General features: G+C 42.5%; 1 protein-coding gene across 7 annotated transcripts in view; it reads right to left on the bottom strand.

Annotated features, from left to right (window-relative positions):
• Window positions 1-15,162, bottom strand: part of FAT1 (FAT atypical cadherin 1) — a 157,500-nt gene extending 142,338 nt beyond the window's left edge. For all 7 annotated transcript variants that reach the window (XR_009555787.1, XM_060246423.1, XM_060246424.1 and 4 more), the window contains exon 1: window positions 11,877-15,162. Coding sequence is in view for 6 of the 7 variants with exons in the window: in XM_060246423.1 (XP_060102406.1) it covers window positions 11,877-15,147 (3,271 nt within the window). In the remaining variant the exon portion in view is untranslated. The remainder of the gene's footprint in view (window positions 1-11,876) is intronic.
• Between the last annotated feature and the right edge of the window lie 8,814 nt (window positions 15,163-23,976).

Genomic DNA, 23,976 nt, shown 5'->3' with positions numbered 1-23,976 from the left:
ATTTGAGAGTCACAAGACATGAATGCAGCTGGACTTGCTCTGACCCATCAGCTCCTGAAATGCTGACCACACCAAGATGCTGACCATGCCAGCCAGCCAGAACAGCAATGGGGTGGGATATGGAGAACACATTTAACTTTAGTGGGAGGGAGAGGTGGAAAGAAAGCAACTTTTAAAAAAACTGTACTCTCCAAGCTGTCAGCTGGCTTGGATCAGAAAAGGGATTTAAAGAAAAAAATGCCTTCTCCAAGCCAGTCCACGGGGTGGGGGTGGGGGCTTCAAGAGCCGCACAATATGTGTGAAAGAGCCACATGTGACTCCCAAGCCAGTTTGTATAGTGTATCAAACCAGGACCTGAAAACTTGTTTGAAGTTGTGTACTTTTTAAAACCACGGTGAGTCTTAACTATGGTTTCATAAAACGTATGAATCAGACATTCTAGCTTAATCCAGCAAAAAAACAATGAAACTTCATCCGAGGGTGAGCAGAAAGAACAGTTTCCCCAAACAATAACTAAAAAAGACCATGATTTTGTATTATATCTCAAATGAGCCAAAAAGACTAGCCTCTCAAGAGTAATACAATTGTTGAATCAACTAGCCCACTGAGCTTCTCAGGCACAAAGAACTAGATAAAGCTTTTTCAGAAACCTGGAGGAATTAATAAAACATCCAAACACAGCCTTTTATCTCCTACTTGCTAATGAAAAACATTGGGACTACCACTAATTTTCATGTGGCATTAGTAAGATAAAGTTACTTCTTTATCAAACTGGAGGAAAGTTCATGGCCATACTGCATCACTATTTAACTAGCTCTGCTTGCCTAGCAGGTCTTTCTGCCCCCACCCCCCCGGAACAGCAGACAGCATTCCAATACTGTTTTAGCTTTGAACCACCCATTCGGAAAAAGTATGTGGTTGGGAAAGGGAGCCGTTAAGGAACAGAAGTCTACAGTCCCACTAGTGTAGACTGTCACATGATTTCTAAGATGGTGGGCATGACCTCTTACTCAAAAGATATGATAAACAGTACAGGCACAACCCATGGTTCTGAATAGCTACTGACTTCTACATGCAAGAGTTGCAGTGTGCTTTGGCATGCATCCTAATGCGGTGGCAGAAAGTGCCATCGAGTTGCAGGGGACTTACGGCAACCCCATAGGGTTTTCAAGCAAAGTGACATTCAGAGGTGGTTTGCGCTTGCCTGCCTCTGTGCTGCGACCCTGGACTTCCTTGGTGGCCTCCCATCCAAATACTAACCAGCGCCAAGCCTGCCTGGTTTCCAAGAGAAGGTTAGCCTGGGGCATCCACTTCAGAAAATATCTGAGATTTGCAAGCATCACTATGATTCACAGCTGAGCTTCCACCATGAAATACAGTCTTCCCAAGCCCACCACAAAGTCCACCACGTCACACTGGCATGAAGTTTTTAGGAAGGTCAGTCATTTGACTGGCCGTAAAAAAACTGCAGAGTAGCCCTGTTAGGGTGCCCTAGCAAAACTAAACAGAAGTCCAGTGGTACTTTAAAGACTAAACATTCTAGTTTGAGCTCTCATGAATCAAAATATAAAAGGATGCATTTAAAAACTGATCAGCTGAGCAGTCATATTATGAAAGAATCAACTTTATTAAAACTAATGTCTCCCTGTCATCCCATATGTTGGAAATGCAAACAATTTGCTTGTGTGCTTAGTAAAACCATTATGAAACAAAGACAAGAACTTCAAATACTAATGACTGGGGCATAATATATGTTAAATTCCAGCAAAAGGGAATACTGAACTGAACAAGGTTTTTAAAAAAACTTTTTTCTACGATAGATACCAGGGTCAGTGGGGTGGCGGCAAATTAAAATAAAATAGAAAACAAAGCAAAGTAAAAGCGACTTTTTTAAAAAGTCACCTGATATCATCATGCACTAAGCAGCCAATCAGATAATTATCATTCAGAGATGCTTGCAATTATCTGCCAACAGAAGCTCTGGCAGGTTTCCCCTTTATTAGAGGGCTAGGAAGCAAAGCTATGATGTGAACAAATTATAGCATAATGAAATAAAAGGCAAGCTGCCACCTAAACAGCAGCATTCTTGGCTTCATCAGGGTCAAATAATTAGTTGCCAACTGATAATATATGTTCTGTGCTATTCATATCTGAGAGTCCTGTGAAGCAACTTGATTTCTGCCACCTTTGCATTTTCTTTTCAGGAACACAGAGACCCTTCCCTTTGTTTCTTCTGTTGTCCTGTTTGTTTCCAAGCCCAAGAAAATGAGAGAACTGAAGTACTCAGAAATCAGCATAATTCATTATTCCTGGAGCACCAGAAACAAGAATGTTGTAGCACCACTGTATCTCTACAAATAATTATCATTATTATAGCACCTCATCTGCTGCTGGATCCTAAGTTAATAGTGGTTTTCTCTGCGAGGACTGGGAGCATGGAAGATCTCTTGGTACATTCTAAGCCTCTGCTTTGTTGGCATATGATTCTTATGCGGCTTCTGAGGCAGACAGACACTAGCTATGGGTACCATGACACACAAATGCAAGGACTGCAACGCCTTCAAATGGAAGGAGGAACCCATCAGCATGTGTTGCAGCAATGGCAAGATGCAGCTCCCTCCTTCTGCCTGAGCCTCTCTACAGCTTTCTACTGGGCAGCCACCCTGAACATGCCCATTTCATGGACCATGTTCATAAGTACAACAGATGCTTTGACATGACATCATTCAGGGCCAAGCAGGTTCTATGAGACAGCTTCATACCCACCTTCAAAGTTCAGGGACAAGTGTATCACTTGGTTGGAAGTTGGCTGCCCGCAGCTCAACACAAAGCCCATTTCCTGCTAATCTATTTCACTGGCAAGGATGAAAACAAACTGAGGTGCAGTGCTGTTCCTGACATCAAAAAGGGATTGGTCAAGCAACTGCAGAGGATGCTACACAACATCAACAGCTACATAAAGGACCTGAAGACTGCCTTGGACATGGTACATCCAACTTCCCAACTCCACAATATTCTCCTCAAAGTGCAGGCTCTGGTTATGCTGCCACGGAACCTCAACCCACCCAAACTCTGCAATGGCATCAGACTGCAACTGAAGGCACTCTACAGGAATGTCATCAAGGACACTTTGCTCACCAGCAGTGCTCAGGGGGAGTCGTGTTCATACCACGCATACCACTGGATAACCCCTTCAAGTTCAGGAGGCTGCTGTTCCCTCTCCAGGTCTAATTTGCTATGACCATCAACAAGTCCCAGGGGCAGATGCTGAAGATGTCAGGAATTGACTTAACAGAAGACTGCTTCTCACATGGGCAGTTCTACGTGGCCTGCTCCAGACTGAGCTCACCCAGCAGTCTGCTGATCCTAGCACCTGAGGGCAGAACAACCAATGCGGTCTACAAAGAGGTCCTTCAGCAGAGAGAAAGAAAAAAAAAAAGTTGTACATATTTTTCACTGCATTTTAAAAACTTCAATCTTTTCTTTTGTATTTCTTCAACAGAGATTATATTTCAAAATTTACATAATCTGTTTTCTCCATCAACACATTTCACATTATTCGAGCACCTTTTTGAAGGTTGGCTACTAAGTTAATACATTAAAAAACCAATTCCAAAAACAAACACCCTTCCTACAACACAAAAACATTTTATATACACAGAAGTATTATAACGGACTAAAGGTAGTTAAATATTGTAGCAAAGAACAGGTTTCATGCTAGTTCTATATAAAACCCACAAACCTAGTAAGAGCTACAAAAACACAAACACTAGTTCTTATTCATGTTAAACAGAAGTCTGGAAGACAATTTCAGAGAAAAGGTGAAAGGAAAAAATAAAGGGGGAAAATGCTTCTCTCTCCAGTGTGGGATAACTTCCCACTTTGAGGACAGCACAGAAAAGGATGACAATCATTCAACCGTTCTCTCTTCTGGCCACTTCCCTACAATATATAGGTTAGCTCAAAGAATTTAGTAAATAATTCTCAAATTGAAGTAAATAATCTAGTAGCACCAAGTTCCAGGTCACCAAAGCATATGCAACAGTAAATGTTTAGCCTTTAACATGCCACCAAACACTTGTTATTTTAGCTCCAACACACATATACAGCTTCCCCTCTAGAATCTTCAAGCTTAAAATTCACAATCTAGTATCAACAAGCAAGCTACCTATGAGGACTATTTCTTCTTTCTCGCTTTTCATTGCTTTCTTCTGACCTTCCCACTCTCTGACCAACCTTTATTTTATCTGTTCCCACCCAGTCTTCAGCTAGCAATATTGTTGTGGTTGCCCAGCAATGTAGTGTTCTCCACTGAGACAATGAAATCTCACAGAGCATTCATTTCTTTAAAATATGGGCACAGCTTCTATTATTTAGAAGGGAGGGTAACTCCTCAATTTTATTTTTTTAGATGACATTATTCTTCAAAGCTAGGACTTTCTCAGGTTTTAGACAGATCTGTCCTTTATTCATTAATTCAGTCTCTCAATTTAACAACTCAGAGACAGGGTCATGTTGAAAATTAGATATATAGACAAGGGGGAATTCGCAAGGACTTCTTGTTTCATCTCCCCCATTTCTTTTCTCTTCCCTGGAAGCTGTGCTGGCCAACAAGCCCCACTGCACAATGGCGAAACCCACAAAGACTTTCAGGGGGTGCCTCACTGTTTCCTCCTCCTGGCAACCCCATATTCTCATCTTTCTCTTCTTTCTGTACATACCACGCACAAACCAACCTACCTTTTGCTGGCCCATCTTTAGCTAAAATAATTTATGCCCACTTTTCTCCACAACGGGGACCCAAAGGATCTTACACCACTCTCCTCTCCTCCATTTCACCTCATAACAACCCTATGAAGTAGGCTAGGCAACTGGTCCAAGGTAACCAAGTGAGCTCCTAGGATAGAATGGAGATTTGAACCTGACTCTAGCCACCACACTGCACTGGTCTTTGTGTTGAACTGTAGCCAGCGGCCAGTCCTGGATGAGTCATACAAGTCACATGATATCAAGTCACCTAGTTCTGCCCTTCCTCCTGTCTTTTGCTGACAAAAACCAAGGCCTGAAGCCTGACAATACTGTTGTGATTGCCTAGCAACCAACAGACAATGATGGCATTTGTTTATCTTTTTTATTAATTAAAAAAAGATTTTAATGGGGATACATAAAAATTGAAAACTAGGGAAAAGGGAAAAAGCATTAATAAGTAAGCCTGATTATAACTACTTAGTATATGGGCAGTTATAAAAATACTAAGGATATTTCTTAAACGTATAAATATACAGGAAAAATATATAGCAATTACTTTAGCAAATACATGACATAGTGCAATGCAGGCCTTTTTTGTAGCACTAAGTCCTTTGCATATTAGGCCACACAACCAATGTAGCCAATACTCCAAGAGCTTACAGTAAGCCCTGTAATAACATCCCTGTAAGCTCTTGGAGGTTTGGCTACATCAGGAGTTTGTGACCTAATATGCAAAGGAGTTCCTGCTACAAAAAAAAGTCTGATGCAATGTAGTAGAATATTAACATAAGAGTATTTATATGAATGGCATAATATCACATGATTATTTAGAGGTCAGGATACCCTCTATCTATAACCTATAACTCCCATTTTTTTCTTAAAGGCTTGTATTACTCGAGGGGCTTTAACTCTCCCAAACACAGTTTTTCATATTTTTTGCAAATCTGGAAGTTTTCACAGGTTTGTAAAAAGATCCACCTTGTCTGTCCCTGGTTCCAGTCTCTGAATTTAAATATTCACATCTTTGGCTGCACTGAATGTTAGATATATTGATGACTTAAGTTTGAGAAGTCGAAGTTACACATACTTGCCATTGGTACAACATTCAGAGCTTCAGAGAATGAGAAGCTCTTTCTTCATAGACGTCCAAGCCCCACCCCCCATGGTTAGCTGTCTCACCAATTAATTATATCTGTATTTTTAAAGAAGCCTATCAAAACCGCAAATTCATCAACTTGATGTATGAGTCTCCAAGTGAGAAATATGTCTCTCTGCAGTAGAACTGATTCCTGGCAACTAAGAAATGGACTTCACCACAAACTTTTTCCTCCTTCCAGAAGTGGTGACAGGCATTTAAAGCTTATGAACTTTTTCATGAACTTTCTGCTTCCATTTAGGAGACATCCAAATAGACCACAAAGCATGCAGTGAACCCATATTAAATCAGGAGGGTTGGTTCAGTAATACACATGAAGCCCACCACTGTAAACTTCTCTTGCGCCTTCTCGCCTGCAGAAAAGCATCAACTAAATATACCTCTACTTTCAGGAAGAACTGCTACACCAAATGCATTACACAACAGCATCACAGCTCATGACAGGTAAAGCTAAACCTTTAATTTATGTTAGATTCCAGGAGAAAAATACACTCCTTGCATCCATCAGCAGCTTTTTCCACTCTTACGGTAAACTCATAGCCAGCTCCAGCTTCAAAAAGCAAGTCACCTGAGCTCAGTTTCTTCCTTCAACAAATGTGTAAAGTGACGCCTCAGTACACACTTGATTTGCAAGACAGCTGGCTTTATCAGTACACACTTGATTTGCAAGACATGCATTTATTTATTATTTTGTTCTAAAAGAAATCAAACCGTATGATAACTGCCACAAACATGGAAGTGCCCTACATTTTCATTAGGATTATCAAAAGACCTTGAAAATTTTCTGTTTGATACAAAATCACTTTGTGAATCCAGAGATGCTGTGGCATTAAAATGTAGCTTCCTTCCACAGAAGTTGTTACACAAAGACCACTGAAGTACTTCTGCACCCCCACCAAATATGCAAGTTTGACATACCAAATACGTAAATCTGACTTAAAACACTTTTCAACCATGACGACACTGCAGTACAACATAAGATTCAGAATCAGAGCACCAGCAGTAATGGTGCCAGAACACCAAGCTGCATTTTTATTTAAGAATCGTTGTGTGAAAATGTTCATTTCTGCTAACTAGTGCACATAACTTCTCACTAAAAGTGACTGCAAAACAGCAAATGCCACACCAAATTTTAAATTGGATCAAGAGGGGATTCAGTTAGACTAGAATCCATCCCCAATTAAAGACAATATTAAGCACAGTAGAACAAAACCTACTGAGGGCTCTTACAAAGGAAGGTTCTGCCTCACCAACATTTTGGAGTTTTTTTGAACAGGTTAACAAGGATAAAGGTGATCCAGTAGACCTTATACATCTGGACTTCCAAAAGGCTTCTGAAAACGTATCTCAAAGACTCCTAAGTAATCTTATCAGTCAGGGGATAAAAGGAGGGGTCTTTTCATAGATTAAAAACTGGTTGAACAACAGGGAGCAGAAAGAAATGGGCAACTGTTGCAATGGAAGTGAGCAATAGGGACCTCCAAGAATACATATTAGAAGAGGTACAATTTTATTTGTTTATACACGATTTCACGTTGTGAGTGAGCAGTGAAGTGGCCAATTCTGTGGGTGATGCCAGATTATTCAAGAGGGTAAAAACCAAGGTGAATTGTGTGGAGTTACAAGATCTCTCTAAATGGGGCAACAATGCACAAAATTACCGTAAGTCCAATGCAGTTAAGTGTAAGTGATGTGCACTGGAACAAAAAACCTTATCCGTATATGTGATTACTGGATCTGAGCAGTAACAAAAATGAGAGGGAAAGATCTGGGAGTCATAGAAGCTTACTCAGTGGAAATGATCACTCAGTATGTGGCAGTGGTGAAAAAGCGCAAACTGTATGCTGGTGATTATTATTCAGAAATAAAACAACCAATATTGTAACACATTCATATAGAATTAAAGTGGAACCCCATTTGGAATATTTTGTGTAGTTCTAGCCACTGTATCTCAAAAAACTGCAGAGCTAGAAACATTAAGGAAGAGGGCAATCAAAACAATTAAGGGATTGAAGTATCTTTCCTACAAGGAATGGCTAAAAAGAGTTAGACTTTTCAATTTAGAAAAATGTGACTAAGGGGAGACATGATAAGGAAAATGATAAAATTAAGTACTAAGTTGAAAAAATGGGCAGAGTACTAGAATACCCAATGAGGTTGATGGTCAACAGGTTCTGGACAGACCAAAAAATACATACTGTTTTATTCAATGAGGAATTAAGCTGTGGAATTCACTGCCAGTGGACACGGTGATGGTCATGAGCCTAGATGGCTTTAAGAGGAAATTAAATTCAAGGAGGAGAAGGCTATCAATGGCTACTATCTATAATGAGCAAAGGAAACCTCACCATACAGAGACAGCAAAGTTCTGAATACTGGACTTGTGCGTTTCTTTCATAATTAATTACAATAATTACAAAAATTGGGATGTTTTATAATTTTTGTAGTTTGAAAAAATGAAACAAATACCCCTATATAGTGTGTGTGTGTGGGGGGGGGGAACCAACATTTCCTTTCACTTTGTTCTGTTTCTTTCATCGGTCTCTCTCTCTCTCTCTCTTTTTTATGCTTTCACCATTTTCTATTCTACAAGGCAGCCAACCTTTTCCTAATAACCAGTCCTAAGAAACTGCTAAGTGTTCCTTAGGCAGAGAGAGGGGCTTTAGGCTTTCCTGATGGACTGCAAACCGCGGCCACTACGATTACACACAACTACAAGGTACTACAATCCTGAATAATACAAAGTTGGACTTTGCCTTCTTGTCTTCTTCCAGTGCTTGCCCTACTTTAATAACCCTCCCCCTTCCAGTTTGCACTCCCTTGCCGCTCTCTAAACGTCTCCAGTACAAGCAAATCTACCTCAAGGTCCTTGTCCTGCTGGCTGCCTGCCCAGATGCCTTGCTCCCTTGTGCCACCAAATGCCTCTTCCTGGTGCTACTGTTCTTCAAGCTAAATGGTTACACTGGCCCTCCCAGGCAACTGATAAGACCATTGTGTGAAACAGGATGATGGACTAGATAGGTTTAATAGAGCAGGACTCTATGCTTTTATTTTGCCCTTCCCCCCTTAGTGCTTCTGTGTCTCCAGTAAAATCAGCCCACCTTCACAACATGCGGAAGTTATTTGTTCCTTAAAAGGCATGCTCACCATCCCATGAAAAAAACATGGATGTGCTTTACATTCCCAGTGGGATTTTCATTCCCCCAAACAAACACTTGTTTTCACCTCATGTTATGTTTGAAACCCAAGGATTTTAAAAGCATTCATATGCCAAGGGAATTTTCAACTGTTTGGGAATTTTGGTGTAAGCAAGCCCGCAGACATAGTTAAGCCAATACTCTAGACCAGGGGTGGCCAACGGTAGCTCTCCAGATGTTTTTTGCCTACAACTCCCATCAGCCCCAGCCAGCATGGGAAGACAATACTGACTTTGATGGACCAAGGGTCTGATTCAGTATAAGGCAGCTTCATATGGCTGGGGCTGATGGGAGTTGTAGGCAAAAAAACATCTGGAGAGCTACTGTTGGCCACCCCTGCTCTAGACTCTGTAAACATAGTAAAAGTTATAATTGCAAGAACACATTATTTACATTCAAATCTCAGTCTGATTCTATTACTGAAGACAAAGTAGTATATACAGGAGTCTGAGAAGGTCTACTTCCAGGCAACTGTATCACATACCCTGACACCATAGCAGGACATATATAAAGTCAATCAAAGAAAACCTAGAATCTTGCTCTAGAAGCAAAACTCACTAAACACACACATACACACACAAACACAATATAAAAAGCAACAGTAGTTGTAACCAGAAGCGGACTGATTTCAACTGTAGACTTTCTTCTATTGCAGCTGCTGTGCAAATATATTCATATTTGTTTCAGAGCAGGATGAATACTACAATTATACATTATCTGCCAGCAAGACAAAATTTACTTGTGAAATTATCCATTAAATATACTTTATTCTTTTTTAAAACCCTGCTTTGTAGTTTGACAAGTGCGCTTTGTAAAAATTTGCTACATAATTTGAAAGGTAAAAGCGGAGAACTTTAATTACAACTCTGGAGACTGCTTAAAATGATATTGACTATTTTGTTTAATAACAGACTTCCAAAAACAATACCACAAGTGGCATTCTGCCCTTTGAAACCTCAAACTTCAACTATATGCTTTGGATAAATTTAATAAGTAGTTATAGCCCACTTCAAGAATTGCATATAATGTACCTCACAAATGTTAAATAAGAAGAGTCAAATTATTTTTTTTAATTAAGTATAATTTATTCCCCAAGAGGCAAAATTAAGACAAGAATCCGAATCTTCTACAATCTATTGTTATGTTTGGGCTTAACCCAGATATTCTGAACAAGATTTGCTTCAGCAACATATAACCAGTGGGTGGAAAGGGCCATCCTGGCAGCCAATTTATGGTGATCTTGCAGGGTTTTCAAGACAAGAGATGTTCAGAGGTGGTTTGCCATTGCCTGTCTCCATGTCACAACCCTGGGACTCCTTGGAAGTCTTCCCATGTAAATACTAACCAGAGGCTTAGCTTCCAAGATCTGATGTGATTAGGCTAGCCTGGGCGGTCCAGGTCAGGGCAACACAGAACTAGTCCTCCCTTCAAAATCATTACTTCAGAATACTACCACCAACTTTGCCTGTTTACCAAGACATGGTCAGAAACAAAGAACATGAGCGTAAGTCAAAATCTGCAGGCAGGTGTATTAAAGAGAAATAAGGAACATTAGCAATCTGCAAATACAGTAGGGTTTTTAATGCCTAACTTGTCTGATGCAGAATGCATGCTCTGCAGATTTCAAATTCCACTAATCTAACAGGAAGGCGCAAAACACAACACACTTCCTGGACACAATGATGCTGGATATGGTGCTGCTAGCTTTCTGAACAAACATGGGTCTGTATATTGCAGGAGAATTGGAATTATATCTGTCTATTCCAGGTTTAACATCCAAGGGTTCACTGCAGCTTCATTACAAACAGAATCTGCACACTAGATTAGGTTCAATCAGTTTTTCCAGTGATGAAAAGAGAAAGAAGTGAGTTCCCTGTGCCCATCAAAAAGGCTACCAAGGAATGTAAAAGGACAAAAACAATGCAGGACAGAAGCTGCAATGAGTAAGTGAACTGGTCAGGGGTGAACACAAAACTCCCAGAATCCATTAAAAACATGTTTGAATTCTATGGGTTCAAGTCTGTATGAAGATATTACAGCAGCTTGTGAACATAAGGCAGACTGGGTTCAAATTAAACATGCTTGGGGAAAGGAGGGGAATACAGGGTCAGGTCCTGCTTTACCTACTTTACAGAATCTGTGTTCTTCCCATGTATTTATGAATAGGGAAGTTTAACCATGGCTCTCTCTGTGACTTCAATGTTTTGAATAGCTTGACTTCTACTACAATAATAAGGTCGAATAACTGACCGAACAACTCTTAATCTTATTCAACTTGTAATCATACTAAAGAACAAAAATTGTATCCCTGTAAAGCATCCCAGACAGAGCAAAGACCTTTGCCACATTAAGGACTGGAAGTGGTAGAACCTACCTGGAACCATGCTAAATGATGCTCTGCATACACAGAGCCTTCCATGGCTGCAAATTTTGTTACTGAATTCATCTTCCTTCTTTTAAAGATATGTATTCACATGAATTGCTCTATACCTGTAGTTTGTTCTATACTGTTCTCCAAAGTTAAAATACAGCTTTATAAATCTATCTGTTGAAATTCTATATAGGTCTATGGAATTCTATAAGGTCTATATATATACAGATTCTATATAGTCTATGGAAGTTATAAAGTACTATAGACAAGAGTTGGGATTATTTCCATGTATCCAAAATTTAAAGTAACCAATTTTACAGCAGCAGATCAGAGAATACAAATAAACATCGTTGTGGTAATTGTTTCAAATTATATTACACACAGGACAATTAAAAATTCTTACCTTTTTCTTCATCTATTCTAAAAACTCCAATGCCAGATCCATCTCTTATGGAGTATCTAATCTCTCCGTCTCTTCCTGTATCCTCGTCATAAGCAGATATAGTCATCACTGAAGTTCCAACAGGAACATCTTCATTTACAAAACCTTTATCCACAAAGTTATGAAAATGTGGTGGGTGAAGATTTTCATTTACATCTACCACTTCAATTTCAACGTAACAGGTAGAAGACAATGAAATAGGCTTCCCTTTATCTTTGGCACGCACAGTTAGATTATAAAATTGTTTCCTCTCAAAATCCAATCTTTGGACAATACGAACTGCTCCACTCAGTTTGTCTATGTCAAAGCTTCCATCCCCACCTTCTAAGAGGTTATATCGCACTTGACTTGACTGACCTAAATCAGGATCATAGGCTTCCAGCCATGTGATGACTGTTCCTTCTGGAAGGTCCTCCCGAATTTTCACACGATAATTTGATGGAATAAATTTAGGAGGATTATCGTTGATATCATCCAAAGTTACCTTCAGTAGTACAGCTGAAAACAACTGCGGTTCATCTTTAGCTTGGTCCCTGGCCTCTATTCTCAGGAAATGCACGGGCTGTACCTCACGATCTAGAGGCCCTGCAACTTTCACAACACCTGTCACACTATTAATAGAAAACTTATCTGTATCTGTGAGAATTGAATATCGCACTTCTCCGTTAGACCCCAAATCTTTATCTATGGCTTCTATATGAATTATTTCTGTATCCAGGTCAATGTTTTCATTCACATCAACAAAATAGCTGTCCTGTAAAAATTCTGGACTATTGTCATTGACATCTAAAACATTAATGTCTAAAAGTTGCCAGCTGGATTTCTGCGGTATTCCAAGATCATAAACAGTAACATTCAACATGTACTTATCTTTTACTTCACGATCAAGGGGAGATAAAATTTTTAGCACTCCTGTTTCCATGCCAATGGTAAAACTGCTATCATTATTACCTCCAGAGATGGCATAGACAAGTTTTCCATTGAAACCAGTGTCAAGATCAGTAGCATTCATAAGTATTATGCTGGAACCTACCAGCTGATCTTCTCTTACTTCAATGCTACGAGGAAGATTATTTCCAAATTGAGGTGTATGCAAGTTCACAGAGTGGGTGTCAAAAAAGGCATCCTCAACCTCACTACGACCATGCAGCTTATTGGCTTGCAGTAACTTCTCTGCCAGCATTTTGGCCACACCAGTCTCTTCACACTGTAAACTCACTGGTTTGCGGCTGGCAACTACAGTGATATTAATATACAAAGGCATTGCAAAGTTCTCTCCATCTGTAGCTGTTATTCTCAAGCTGTGAAAGGATGCTTTTGCACCTAAGCCATCTACTAATGATTGCTTCAGGGAAAGAACTCCAGAGTTTGGATTTAAACTAAATAAGTCTAATTCGTTTCCAGATTCAATTTGGTATTGTACCAACTGCAGCTCATCAGCATCAATAGCAGATACAGTTGTTATTTGTTCCCCAACACCAAGTTCTCTAGAGATTGTTCCTACACAATTTATTTTCTCAAACAGTGGAATGTTATCGTTCAAATTATTTAAACCTATAGTAACAGGAACTTCAGCTTCTCGGCGATATGGCGTGCCCCAGTCAGAAGCGCGAATTCTTAAATTATAAATTCTTGGCATTAACTCATAATCCATGTTCTCAGCGGTACTAACAACACCGGTAAAGTGGTCTATCACGAAAGGAACAGGGTTTAGGTTTGCAATGCTATATGTCACATAGCCGCTTTCACCTTCATCAAGGTCATTCGCACTCACACTCATGACACTCGTTCCTACAGGCACATTCTCATCAAAAGAAGCTTTATAAGATGTCTGTGTAAATTCAGGTGAGTGCGTGTTCACATCTATGACTTTAATCAATACTTTTGTAAATGCTTTTCTGTCACTCGTCATGATATCAACTTCAAAATGAGAAGCGTGTTGTGCTTTTATGGGATCTAAAGTAGTAATAAGGCCAGTGTGAGGATTTAAATTGAATCTGATTCTGGTTGGTGCATTTTTAAACACATATTTTAAATGGGAGTAATTAGGCATAGTTTTTACCATAGTCACAGGTGTGTTGGGTGGGGCAAATTCGCTTATCTCTGCTCTATAAACATCTTTTTCAAACTGCGCTGGTCCAGATCTAAACTGGGGAGATACCACATGGATTACTTTTACAGAAGAAAACTTTGGAGGATTTCCTTTATCTTTAGCTTGCAGAGTGAGGTTATAGCCAAATGGTTGGTTCTCCCAATCAATATGGCTAACAGCTTTGATTTTATATTCTTTTCCACCAGGAAAAGTCCTCACAGCTTTAAACTGCTGAAGGGGATCACCTGCCACAATGCTCAGAGATGCTACCTCTCCATTCAAGCCTTGATCCCTATCCTCAACAGTTACAACCGCATATGCTGGATCTTTGTCCAGCTCTGAAGGAACCAAAGCAAGGGCTGTGATAACTGGAGCATGTTCGTTAGCCTGCTCTATGTAAACAGTCAACCTTGCCATACTACTGATACCGCTGCTGCCATAGAGTTTCATTCCACGATCCACAGCAAGGATTTCCAGATCATAAACCTTTGTTTCTGAATAATCAAGTCTGCCAGTAAGAACTATAATACCACTGGTTGGATGTATAGCAAACATATCTGTCCTGTCTTTGAAACTGTAATAAAATTCCCCATTAGTTCCGATATCTGCATCCGTTGCACTGACTCTCGCAACACTGGTCCTTATTGCTGTATTCTCAGGCAATGAAACACTGTAAGAAGTTGGGGAAAACAAAGGTCTTAAATCATTTGTATCCAGTACTTGCACTCTGACTTTTGTGCGAACTTCTGCATTTGTGTTCTTTTCTATTGCTTTGACAGTTAATATGTAGTGGTCTTTTACTTCTCTGTTAAGTATAGCTGTGTTTCCTCCCTTGGTCCGTATTCTCAAAAAACAGAAGTCTCCCAAAACATGCTCTTCAGCTTTGAACAAGTTCTCAGTGTCCCCAGAAATTATCTTGTACTTTATATCCCACAGCGAGTCTGTGATGTAAATGCCCATTTTAACCGGATGCCCAATGTAAGTCTTGGCAGCAGAGTTCTCATAGACGGTGGCATTGTAGTGCGCTTGAGTGAACTGCATTGGCAAAGTACTATGTGGTCTTGAGGTTCCTTCACAGTTTCCAAAATGCTGCAGGGGCAGCAGCAGGAGCAGCAGCAACATGGTCAAATGGCTCTCCATGGAAGCAGCTCCCCAAAACCTGAGGGGGGAAAAAGAAACACCAATCAAGATCTTCTGAATTAATCTATATTTTGTGTCCATAATCTGACTCTTTTCAGTGCTTACAAAATCTATTGCACAGTCCTAACAATCATGCTTAAACCATATGGTATCATGAACAAATGGTGCGAATGCAATCACTTACATGCAACTGCTTTTATAAAGGGTGCTTTTTTTTGTAGGAAAAAGCTGCCCCGTACATTCCCCAGTGTGCCCGCTGCAGTGGCCAAAGCCTTTGGGAGGCATTCAAAGATGCCTCTCCATGCCTTTCCCAGAGTGCCAGCAGGTGCCCTGAGCAGCCCAGGCAGTGATCGCTCCTATGCAGTCCTGCCCCAAAAGCCCTGCTTTTATGCAATCACTCCAGAAGTCCACTTCATCACAGGTGTAAATGTAAAGTTTCTGGATCCAAATTTTTGAATCCATAGAAGGGTTTTGAACCCATGGAACCCTTCCCTGGGAAAAAGTCTCAAGCAGTCACAACAGCACTAGGATTAAAGAGACAGGGAATCTTCCTCCAGGCCTGTTAGCAAACCCTGTTCTTATATTAGGTGTGTACCTTGAGCATGACCAGGAAACACAAACCTCAGGCTTTTACCCTGTGACCTGGGAACAACTGACTAATTGGATTCCATACTTGTCCCAAGATATAGTTTGTTCTTGTTGTCTTTTTTTTTTTTGCATATGTAAACTGTATTTATTGTATTTTATTTGTGGTAAACCATTTTGAGTCTCGTTAGGAAGAAAAAGATACCATACAAATTAGCTTGTATTTGCTTCATTTAAGGAACTGCTCAGTACTGCTGCATTTCCCCATTCTCCTAACAACTAAACTGTTGCATCTAGAAGGCATAGATGGAGAATCAGCTGGACATTTCTTTGTATTCCTAGAAGCTCCGCATCTCCAAGAACAAATAGTAAACAATTAACATGACTTTAAATTGTCATTTTGGTTAGTACTTCTATCCATTAAAAATAAAATGGAGCTTTGCCATTTATGTAATCCTGCAGTACAATTCTAAGCAGAGTTAAGTCCACTGAAGTCAACGAGCTTGGAATGGCATAAATCCACTTAGGCTTGCAATGATCTCTAAACAAATCTCAAACATGCCACACTGTGTTCATAACAAATATCATTCCAACCCCATCTAACTTACACAGGCAGATGGTTAAACTATTTACTTCCAAGGTTTCAGATGGCAGATTATGTGCCTCGAGTAACAGCAGTACCCTATGATACCTTCAAATAGCATATTACTTAAAGATTATATGCCTGATTTTCATACATGATGTAACAAGAGGGAGTTACTTCAAACAAAGAATCCCAGGTAGCAATAGAACTCAAAATCTGATTTTCATTTATGATTTTTATCTACAAATGACACAACATTCAAGGCATCCCAATTCCTTTTTGACAGTAGGGAAATCTAACTGCTAAGGTAACCAACAGAGTGTGTTGAGACAAACTATAGGACACCATCTCAACTACCGCAAGTGGAACTTATAAAGTCAAGAAAAATGTCAGTAGCTATCCAACAGTCTGTAAATGAGAGCCAGTTTGGTGTAGTGGTTAAGTGCGTGGACTCTTATTTGGGAGAACCGGGTTTGATTCTCCACGCCTTCACTTGCACCTGCTGGAATGACCTTGGGTTAGCCATAGCTATCACAGAGGTTGTCCTTGAAAGGGCAGCTGCTGTGAGAGCCCTCTCAGCCTCACCCACCTCACAGGGTGTCTGTTGTGGGGGGAGAAGATAAAGGAGATTGTAAGCCACTCTGAGTCTCTGATTCAGAGAGAAGGGCGGGGTATAAATCTGCAATTCTTCTTCTTAAGCAAGAGCATACACCTAGAGCCCAAAAAATTCAGATTTGGCTAAAATAGTTTGAGCATGGCTTTTGCCTTAGAATGAATTAAACTTATCCACTCTGGTCATTCCAGGATGCTTTTGGGAAGCCCATAATAATATAATGGGGATGTTTTAAGTAATATTTTATAGCTACAACCTAGCGTCCTGATTTTTAAAAAATATTCTTAGGGCAATAAAGAATATGATAAAGCTCCCCATATTCTTATCATGGGTTAATGTCATCCAATGTGCTCCAAAAAGCAAAGCCAGATTAAGACCTTCAAATAACTTTCTACCTAGAAGTCCAATAATCTCCAAAACTTTCATTCTCTACTTTTTGTTCATAAATGTCCATCTATTTATCTGATTTACATCACTATAGAGAGGCAAACATTTACACATCACGTCACATGTTTAGATAATATGAACTCATCAACATTTTTAAGGCCCAATATTGTCTAAATTGTGACTTGGCTGTGATGAAGGTCACTTTACAAAATGATTATGCAGAACTGAAAAGAGGAGCAACATCACATCACATAAATGTTTTGGCTCCTCTATACACTGCTGGCATCCTTTTACCTTTACAGCGAAATATTTGTTTGAGCAGAGCTTTCCACAAAAAACTGAAGTTTTCCATTCTTGAGTACCTCAGTCCAAGGCATTTGTGAATGCACAGTCCTCATGTATTATCCACCCACCACACGGACATGTTTGTATTGCTCTTTATTCCCAGCAAGACCCACTTCTCTCTGACAAAGAGCAGCCCAATGGACAGGTACTCTCAAGCTCCATACTACTGATGGGTAGGAACTAGGAACTATCACAACACAAGAGCCTTAATTAAAGCACAGTATTGACACCAAGGGCAAAACCATCAGCCTTAAAGAAATGTAAATGGATCAAGTCAGTCAATAGCTGGTATTCCATAAGTCTTCAGCTTATACTTTATCGCCGACAGTTCACCTTCAGCCAACCCAAAAGATTCCATTTCTGCAATATTTTAGCCAAAGGCTACGGCTATAAAAATTTTATTATCTCTGAAATATCACAAGGTTTAAGATTTTTTTTCCTCACTATCAATTTCCAAAACAGTAAAACTGTTTGCTAAGCCTTAAGGTTCATATAAACTTTCCAAAGGCCATGATCAACCATTTTTGTTTCTGGCACAGAAACCAAAAACGATTAGTGTTCTCATTTCTTCTCTTCATAGGGAAACCTATAAACTTGTTCCCATTTGCCCAGTCTTGCACTCTAAGAGGGGACTGTAACTCAAGGCCATCACTTTGGAGCAGGGCATTCTGCTCTAGAAGGAACACTAATAACCATAATGTCCAGAGAGAGATGAGAGCAGTCATCTTGGAGGGAGAAAAAAATCACATACCAAGTAAAAACCGTATAGATCAAAGAATTCTGGGATGTGGGGGGTATTTGTGAATTTACTACACTGGGCAGGGGGTTGGACTAGATGACTCCGGAGGTCCTTTCCAAATCTATAATTCTATTTTCAGTTGAGTTTGATAACATATTATCTTTCTTCCTTCAGAAATGAAGTCAGCCATTGCCTCAGTCCAACAACTACTGCCTCAGATAAGCTTCAGTCCCCTTCCCTACAGCACCTGCCCCATCTCCTGGCCCTTGAACATCAGGAAAGACTGCATACGAAAAATACCACAGCACTCTTTTGGGGAAGGAATACAACTGCAGCTGTCCCCCCAACCCCTTCAAAGACAAGGGAAAAGAGTGCTAAACGCTACTGTGGACATCCCTCCTAGTGCTAACAAAGGAAGACAACTGCAATACACCACCCCAGAGTTACTTCTGTGAGAGGCAACTATGGTGCTATTACACCTGCATCTGTTGGTTGCTTAATATTGTCAAAGGCTATGACTCTGGTGTGTGTGTGTGTGTATCCTTGCCATTCAGTCACTTGCCAATCACTACTGCTGGCCAGTGAAAATATATTCAGAGGCAAGAGATTTATGTTGTTATAATCTGATTGCAGTCTTTCTTGACCTACAATGAAGACCAAAGCCAGAGATTTATTAGTGGTGTGCTCAGAGTCATAGGGGAATGTGGGAAGAACCTTCCAAGTTCCAGCCCTGAACTTCAGCCACAGCTGCACACATCTTAGGCCCAGAAGGGTATACAATTGAATGCAACAAGATGGCTCACAATGCCACTATCACTGTGAGGTAATTAGCAACAGGAACTCTGGGATGTTTTAGGCATGACGCCAATATATGCTCTGCCAGTGCAAGATTTTCTGCACCAAGTAAAATCCCTGGTGTGAGTGTTACGGGAAATCTCGAGAAAAAGAAATCCATCATTCCCTTCTACTAAATAACCATTTTAACTTTTAAATTGTACGTATCAAACTGAAACAGTTTCACGCACCAGGTTCATCAATCACAAAGCATTAGCTTTTGTGTACTGCTCAATTTTGAATCTGGAAGCACTCACTCACTGGCTTATACCACTGATGTTCTACTAAGACTTACAGCTCTAATAATAAGCACAGAACGAACATACCATAACTCTTTATTACGTGATGTTCAGATTACTTTTACAGCTATTACCATAAAGTATTTTCAAAGTTTATACATTTGCTATAATGACTAATATCTGGAACTCAATAATGCTTATTCTCAAGCAAGTGTGTACAGGACTGCAGCCATAACACAGCTGGCTTAAATTTACATTAGCCCTGGGCATAACTGGTTTCTGAATCAAGCTGCTGGAAGCCTATACATATGAAAGGTGATAGTAACCTTATTTCCAGTGAACAGGTATTACTAAAAACAAACAAACACCAATTATGTGGGGCATATGTACAATACACACAGCTGTCAGGTCTGTGAGAAATACACAAGCAACTTTCCCATCTTCTTACTTAGTTTTTCACCATAACTGAACTAACTCATGCTTACTGAAATAAGTGTGAAATTTTCCTTGCAAGGCTTCATAGGATGCCAAGCAACAGAAAGTGATTGGGGGGGGGGGGGGATATAAGAATATCAAGCACAGACCAGTCAACCCTCTCTGAATGCCCTCATACAGATTCCTTTGAAAGAGCTTGAGACAGAACACAAGGACACAATCTAGCCAGCATCTAACATTTCAAAAACTGGTCAAGGTCTCCATTGTGATTGATAGCCACAGAGTACTTAACTTGATGGACCTTTGCGCTTTTCTCTTGGCCTCAATGGAGAGATGCATGCAACACACAATCCTATGCGTGTCTACTCAGAAATCAGCTCAACTGTGTTCAATGGGACTTACTCCCAGGTGGGCATGCCCAGGCTTGCAGCCTTAAGCATATATTTCATGTCCCCACTGAAATCTGTGGGTGCTTTCACACAATGATTGTTTGATAACAGATTTTGCTATTCTTACACAGTAAAAATCCAGTTGCAAACGACATTTAGGGTGCTTTCACATATGCTAAATAATGCAGTTTCAGTCCACTTCAGCAACTGTTTGCAAGTGGATTTTGCTATTTCACACAGTAAAATCCAATTGTAAAGTGCACTGGAAGTGGATTCAAAGTGTGTTATTTAGTGTGTGTGAAAGTGCCCTAAAAGGTGTGTGTGAACGCACCCAATGAGAACTCAAACCACTTGTGACTGGGTTGTACTTGAGAGCAGTGTTCCCTCTAAGCTGAGTTAGTGTGAGTTAACTCAATTTTTTAGCCTCCAGTTCACACATTTTTGTCTTGGCTCAGGAAAAACGGCCCCAGAGCAAACTGACTGATGCAGTAACTCACAACTTTAATGCCAGTAGCTCACAAAATAAGAATTTCTGCTCACAGGACTCCACAGCTTGGAGGGAGTATTGTCTGAGAGTGGTTTGTTTGGACAATGAACTGCCATCATATAGGCATTCATTTTACATGCTCCATATATAACGCAAATACACACCTTCTTTTCAGGATGTACTATCACTTTTTGCTCTTCCACAATACAATGCAGGCAAGGAAAAAGGAAAAAAAAAAACACATACAGAAATGAAATCCCCAGTGCCCTAGCAACTTTTAATCTCCTTTTAAAAACTTCTACTAATAAGTCAAATGAGGGAACACACAGAGCAGCCAACAGCTTAACAAGAATCATGCCAAAAAACCACAAATGGATTGTAGACATGAGGGGAGGAGGGGAAGGATGCATGCCTTTTTCCTAATCCAATTATAAAAGTACCATGGCTAGGTAAGAGTTGACAGGTAAAAACGGGTGGGGGGGGGAGGATACAGCAGCACCTGGGGCAGTCCTGAAATAATAAAGAAAGGTTAGGATTTGAGCCTGGGAGTTGCATTCTCTCTGAAGCCCTGTGCACCATTGCTCCGGACTCAAAGCCTAACCCCAAAAGATTTAAGATGTCTGGCAAGCGCTGCACAAGGAGCTGGGAGACCCCCTCCCCCCCCCGAGGTTTTGCAGGCGCAACCTGGTGCCCTCGGCCAGCTAGCAGCAGCGGGAGGACAATACCCGCCACCCCCCCTCCAGCAGCCCCTTCCGTAACCCCCTGGTGCCGCTGGGCTTTTCTCCGGCCGTCCCTTTCCTGCGCCCCTTGGCAGGCCATTCGAGGGACAAGCGAAGGCAGGCACTTCGCTTCGTTCTACGGCGGCACCTCCTTCTCAGCGGCCAGAAGAGGCGCAGGCCAAGCGGGGAAGTTTTTGTTTCAAGGCGCTCATCGCCACCCCTGCCGAGGGTCCCGCTCGGAAAAGCCTTGGCCGAACTTTGCAACAAAGTTTCCCCCCGAAGAAACTGCAAAGGCGCCGCATGCTCGCGCCCCGGTCTGCCTCACCTTCGTCCGGCCCTCAACGCCTCCGCAGCGGAGGTCCCCGGGGATGAAGGCTGCGCTCCCAGCCCCGCATGGTGACCAGCCGGCCGCCCTCGCCTTTTCTTCTCTTCCCCCACCCCCTTCAGCCGCTCGCTCTTTCTCCAGCGCGGCGCCCAGTCTGGCCCTCTCTCGCCTCCTCGGATTCCTCCGCCAGAGCAGGGGCCGCCGCCTCCGGAACTCGTTTCTCGTGCCTTGGAAAGCCTCAACCGCACTTTTTTCAGCGGCTCGCAACCATCTGGCTCCGGGGTGATTACAGCCCTGCAGATCAAACGCGCCACTCCTGTCTTCCGAGGCGGGAGGAGCCAACGTAGAGGGGCAGCGGCAGCAGCCGGGATCAAACGCAGCCCCCCCCCCCCCCACGCCTCTCCTCAAAAAGTGAGAATGTGCGGGGGAAACCAGATTCGCAGCACCCTGCAAGCCGGGGAGGGGGAGCCTGAACATGTGAAGCTGCCTTATACTGAATCAGACCCTCGCCCATCAAAGTCAGTATTGTCTACTCAGGCTGGCAGTGGCACTCCAGTCCAGGGTCTCAAGCTGAGGTTTTTCACACCTACTTGCCTGGACCCCTTTTAGTTGGAGATGCCAAGGATCGAACCTGGGACCTTCTGCTTACCAGGCAGATGCTCTGCCACTGAGCCACCGTCCCTTCTCTTACTGCCGATCCTTGACCACCGGTCCCAAGTCAAACCTTTGAATCGCACTTCTCCCAAGCAGGGGTCGCGACCCCCCAGCCTCACCGGTTGGGGGAAAAAGCCTCCCGCTTGGATACAGCGCGGTTGACTTCCGAGTAGACCCGTTTGGGAAGGGATCGGCTCCCCTCCTGACGCTTTTGGGGTTGACTTCTAAGAAAGCAACTTTTAGGATCCAGCCGGCAAAAGTGGTCGGGACGGATCCCTCTCTCCCCCCCCCCCTTTCTTTTTTTGCGGGTCCAGGTTTCGCGCGCATCCTCCAAAGTTTGGAAGGCACGAAGCAGAGGACGTGAAATCCCCAACGCGAAAAACGGGAAGTCTTTTCTCCTTCACAAAACAAGCCAGCGAGCAACTCGTCTCTCCCTGGGATCCCCGCCCACCCGGCTTTCCGCAAAGCTGGCCCGCAAATCCGCCTCTGAATGGGGCTCACCCCAGTCCCAAGTCTGTAATTGCTTGACAGCGGGCTTGATTGTGCCGCCAGCCTTTCAAAGCGGAGCCCGAGCCGAAGCAAGCCCGCCCTCCCTTCTCCTCCCCCGGCGCTTCTAACACGCCGCCGCCCGAGGCTCGCAGGGACGCGGGAGGGGGAAGGGACGGCGACCCGAGCAACACTCGGCCACATTGGCGGGCGCGGCTGGAGCTCATGAACCTCGCCTCCCGGGAGGGCAGCAGCAGCTCCGCGCCCACCAAACCTCCTCATTACCCCAACCTGAAATTAAAGGCGAACGCGAGACGACGAGCAGCTTGGGAGGCCCGGGCGGCTGGGCGTCCAATGAGGGGTCGAAGGAGCGCTTTCGGGGGCCCTCCCCGCCCTTCCAGGAACTTTCCCAAAATGCCCGCTAAGGAAAAGACGTGCACAGTCGTGGCCGGGGGGGGGGGGAAATCCCAACCCTCCAGAGAGACGCTTGCACGGCCAACGGTTTTGCAGAGCTGTAGAGGCCGCGGATCCTAGCCGCGCTTACTCGCGAGTAAATCCGGCAGGCCTCAGGCGCAGCCAAGCCCAGCCGGAAACGGTCCCGCGGGGAGCCCAATCCTAAACGTGGGCTCGGCCACGGATCCCGGCGCATTCCAGTCGATGTAGCTCCAGCAGCCCGTGGAAATCAAGCGGCCTAGAGGCAGCCAGGCAGCGAAGGCGCATATGCTTGCTACATGAACTTCGGAGCCTCGACTGTTATTCACACGCCTGGCCACCTCGGCTTCCGAGAGGAAACTCCCACGAGGCGGGCTGGCGAGTCTTCTCTATCCCCGCTCGCTTCTAACTTGGAGGGAAAAGGGGCGGGCGTTTTCCCAGAGTGTCAACGCTTAGCTACTTACTCAGGAGTAGAGAGCTGCAAGAAGCCAAGGCGTCAAACGCAGGGCTGCCTGATTTCGGCAAAACTGAACTTCAGCTTGGACTCGCCAATAGGAACAGAAGGGAGTTTCTTTCC

Source organism: Heteronotia binoei, chromosome 9 (assembly GCF_032191835.1).
Source record: "Heteronotia binoei isolate CCM8104 ecotype False Entrance Well chromosome 9, APGP_CSIRO_Hbin_v1, whole genome shotgun sequence".
Classification (NCBI taxonomy): Eukaryota; Metazoa; Chordata; class Lepidosauria; order Squamata; family Gekkonidae; genus Heteronotia; species Heteronotia binoei.
This window is presented reverse-complemented; position numbering and strand designations above follow the sequence as displayed.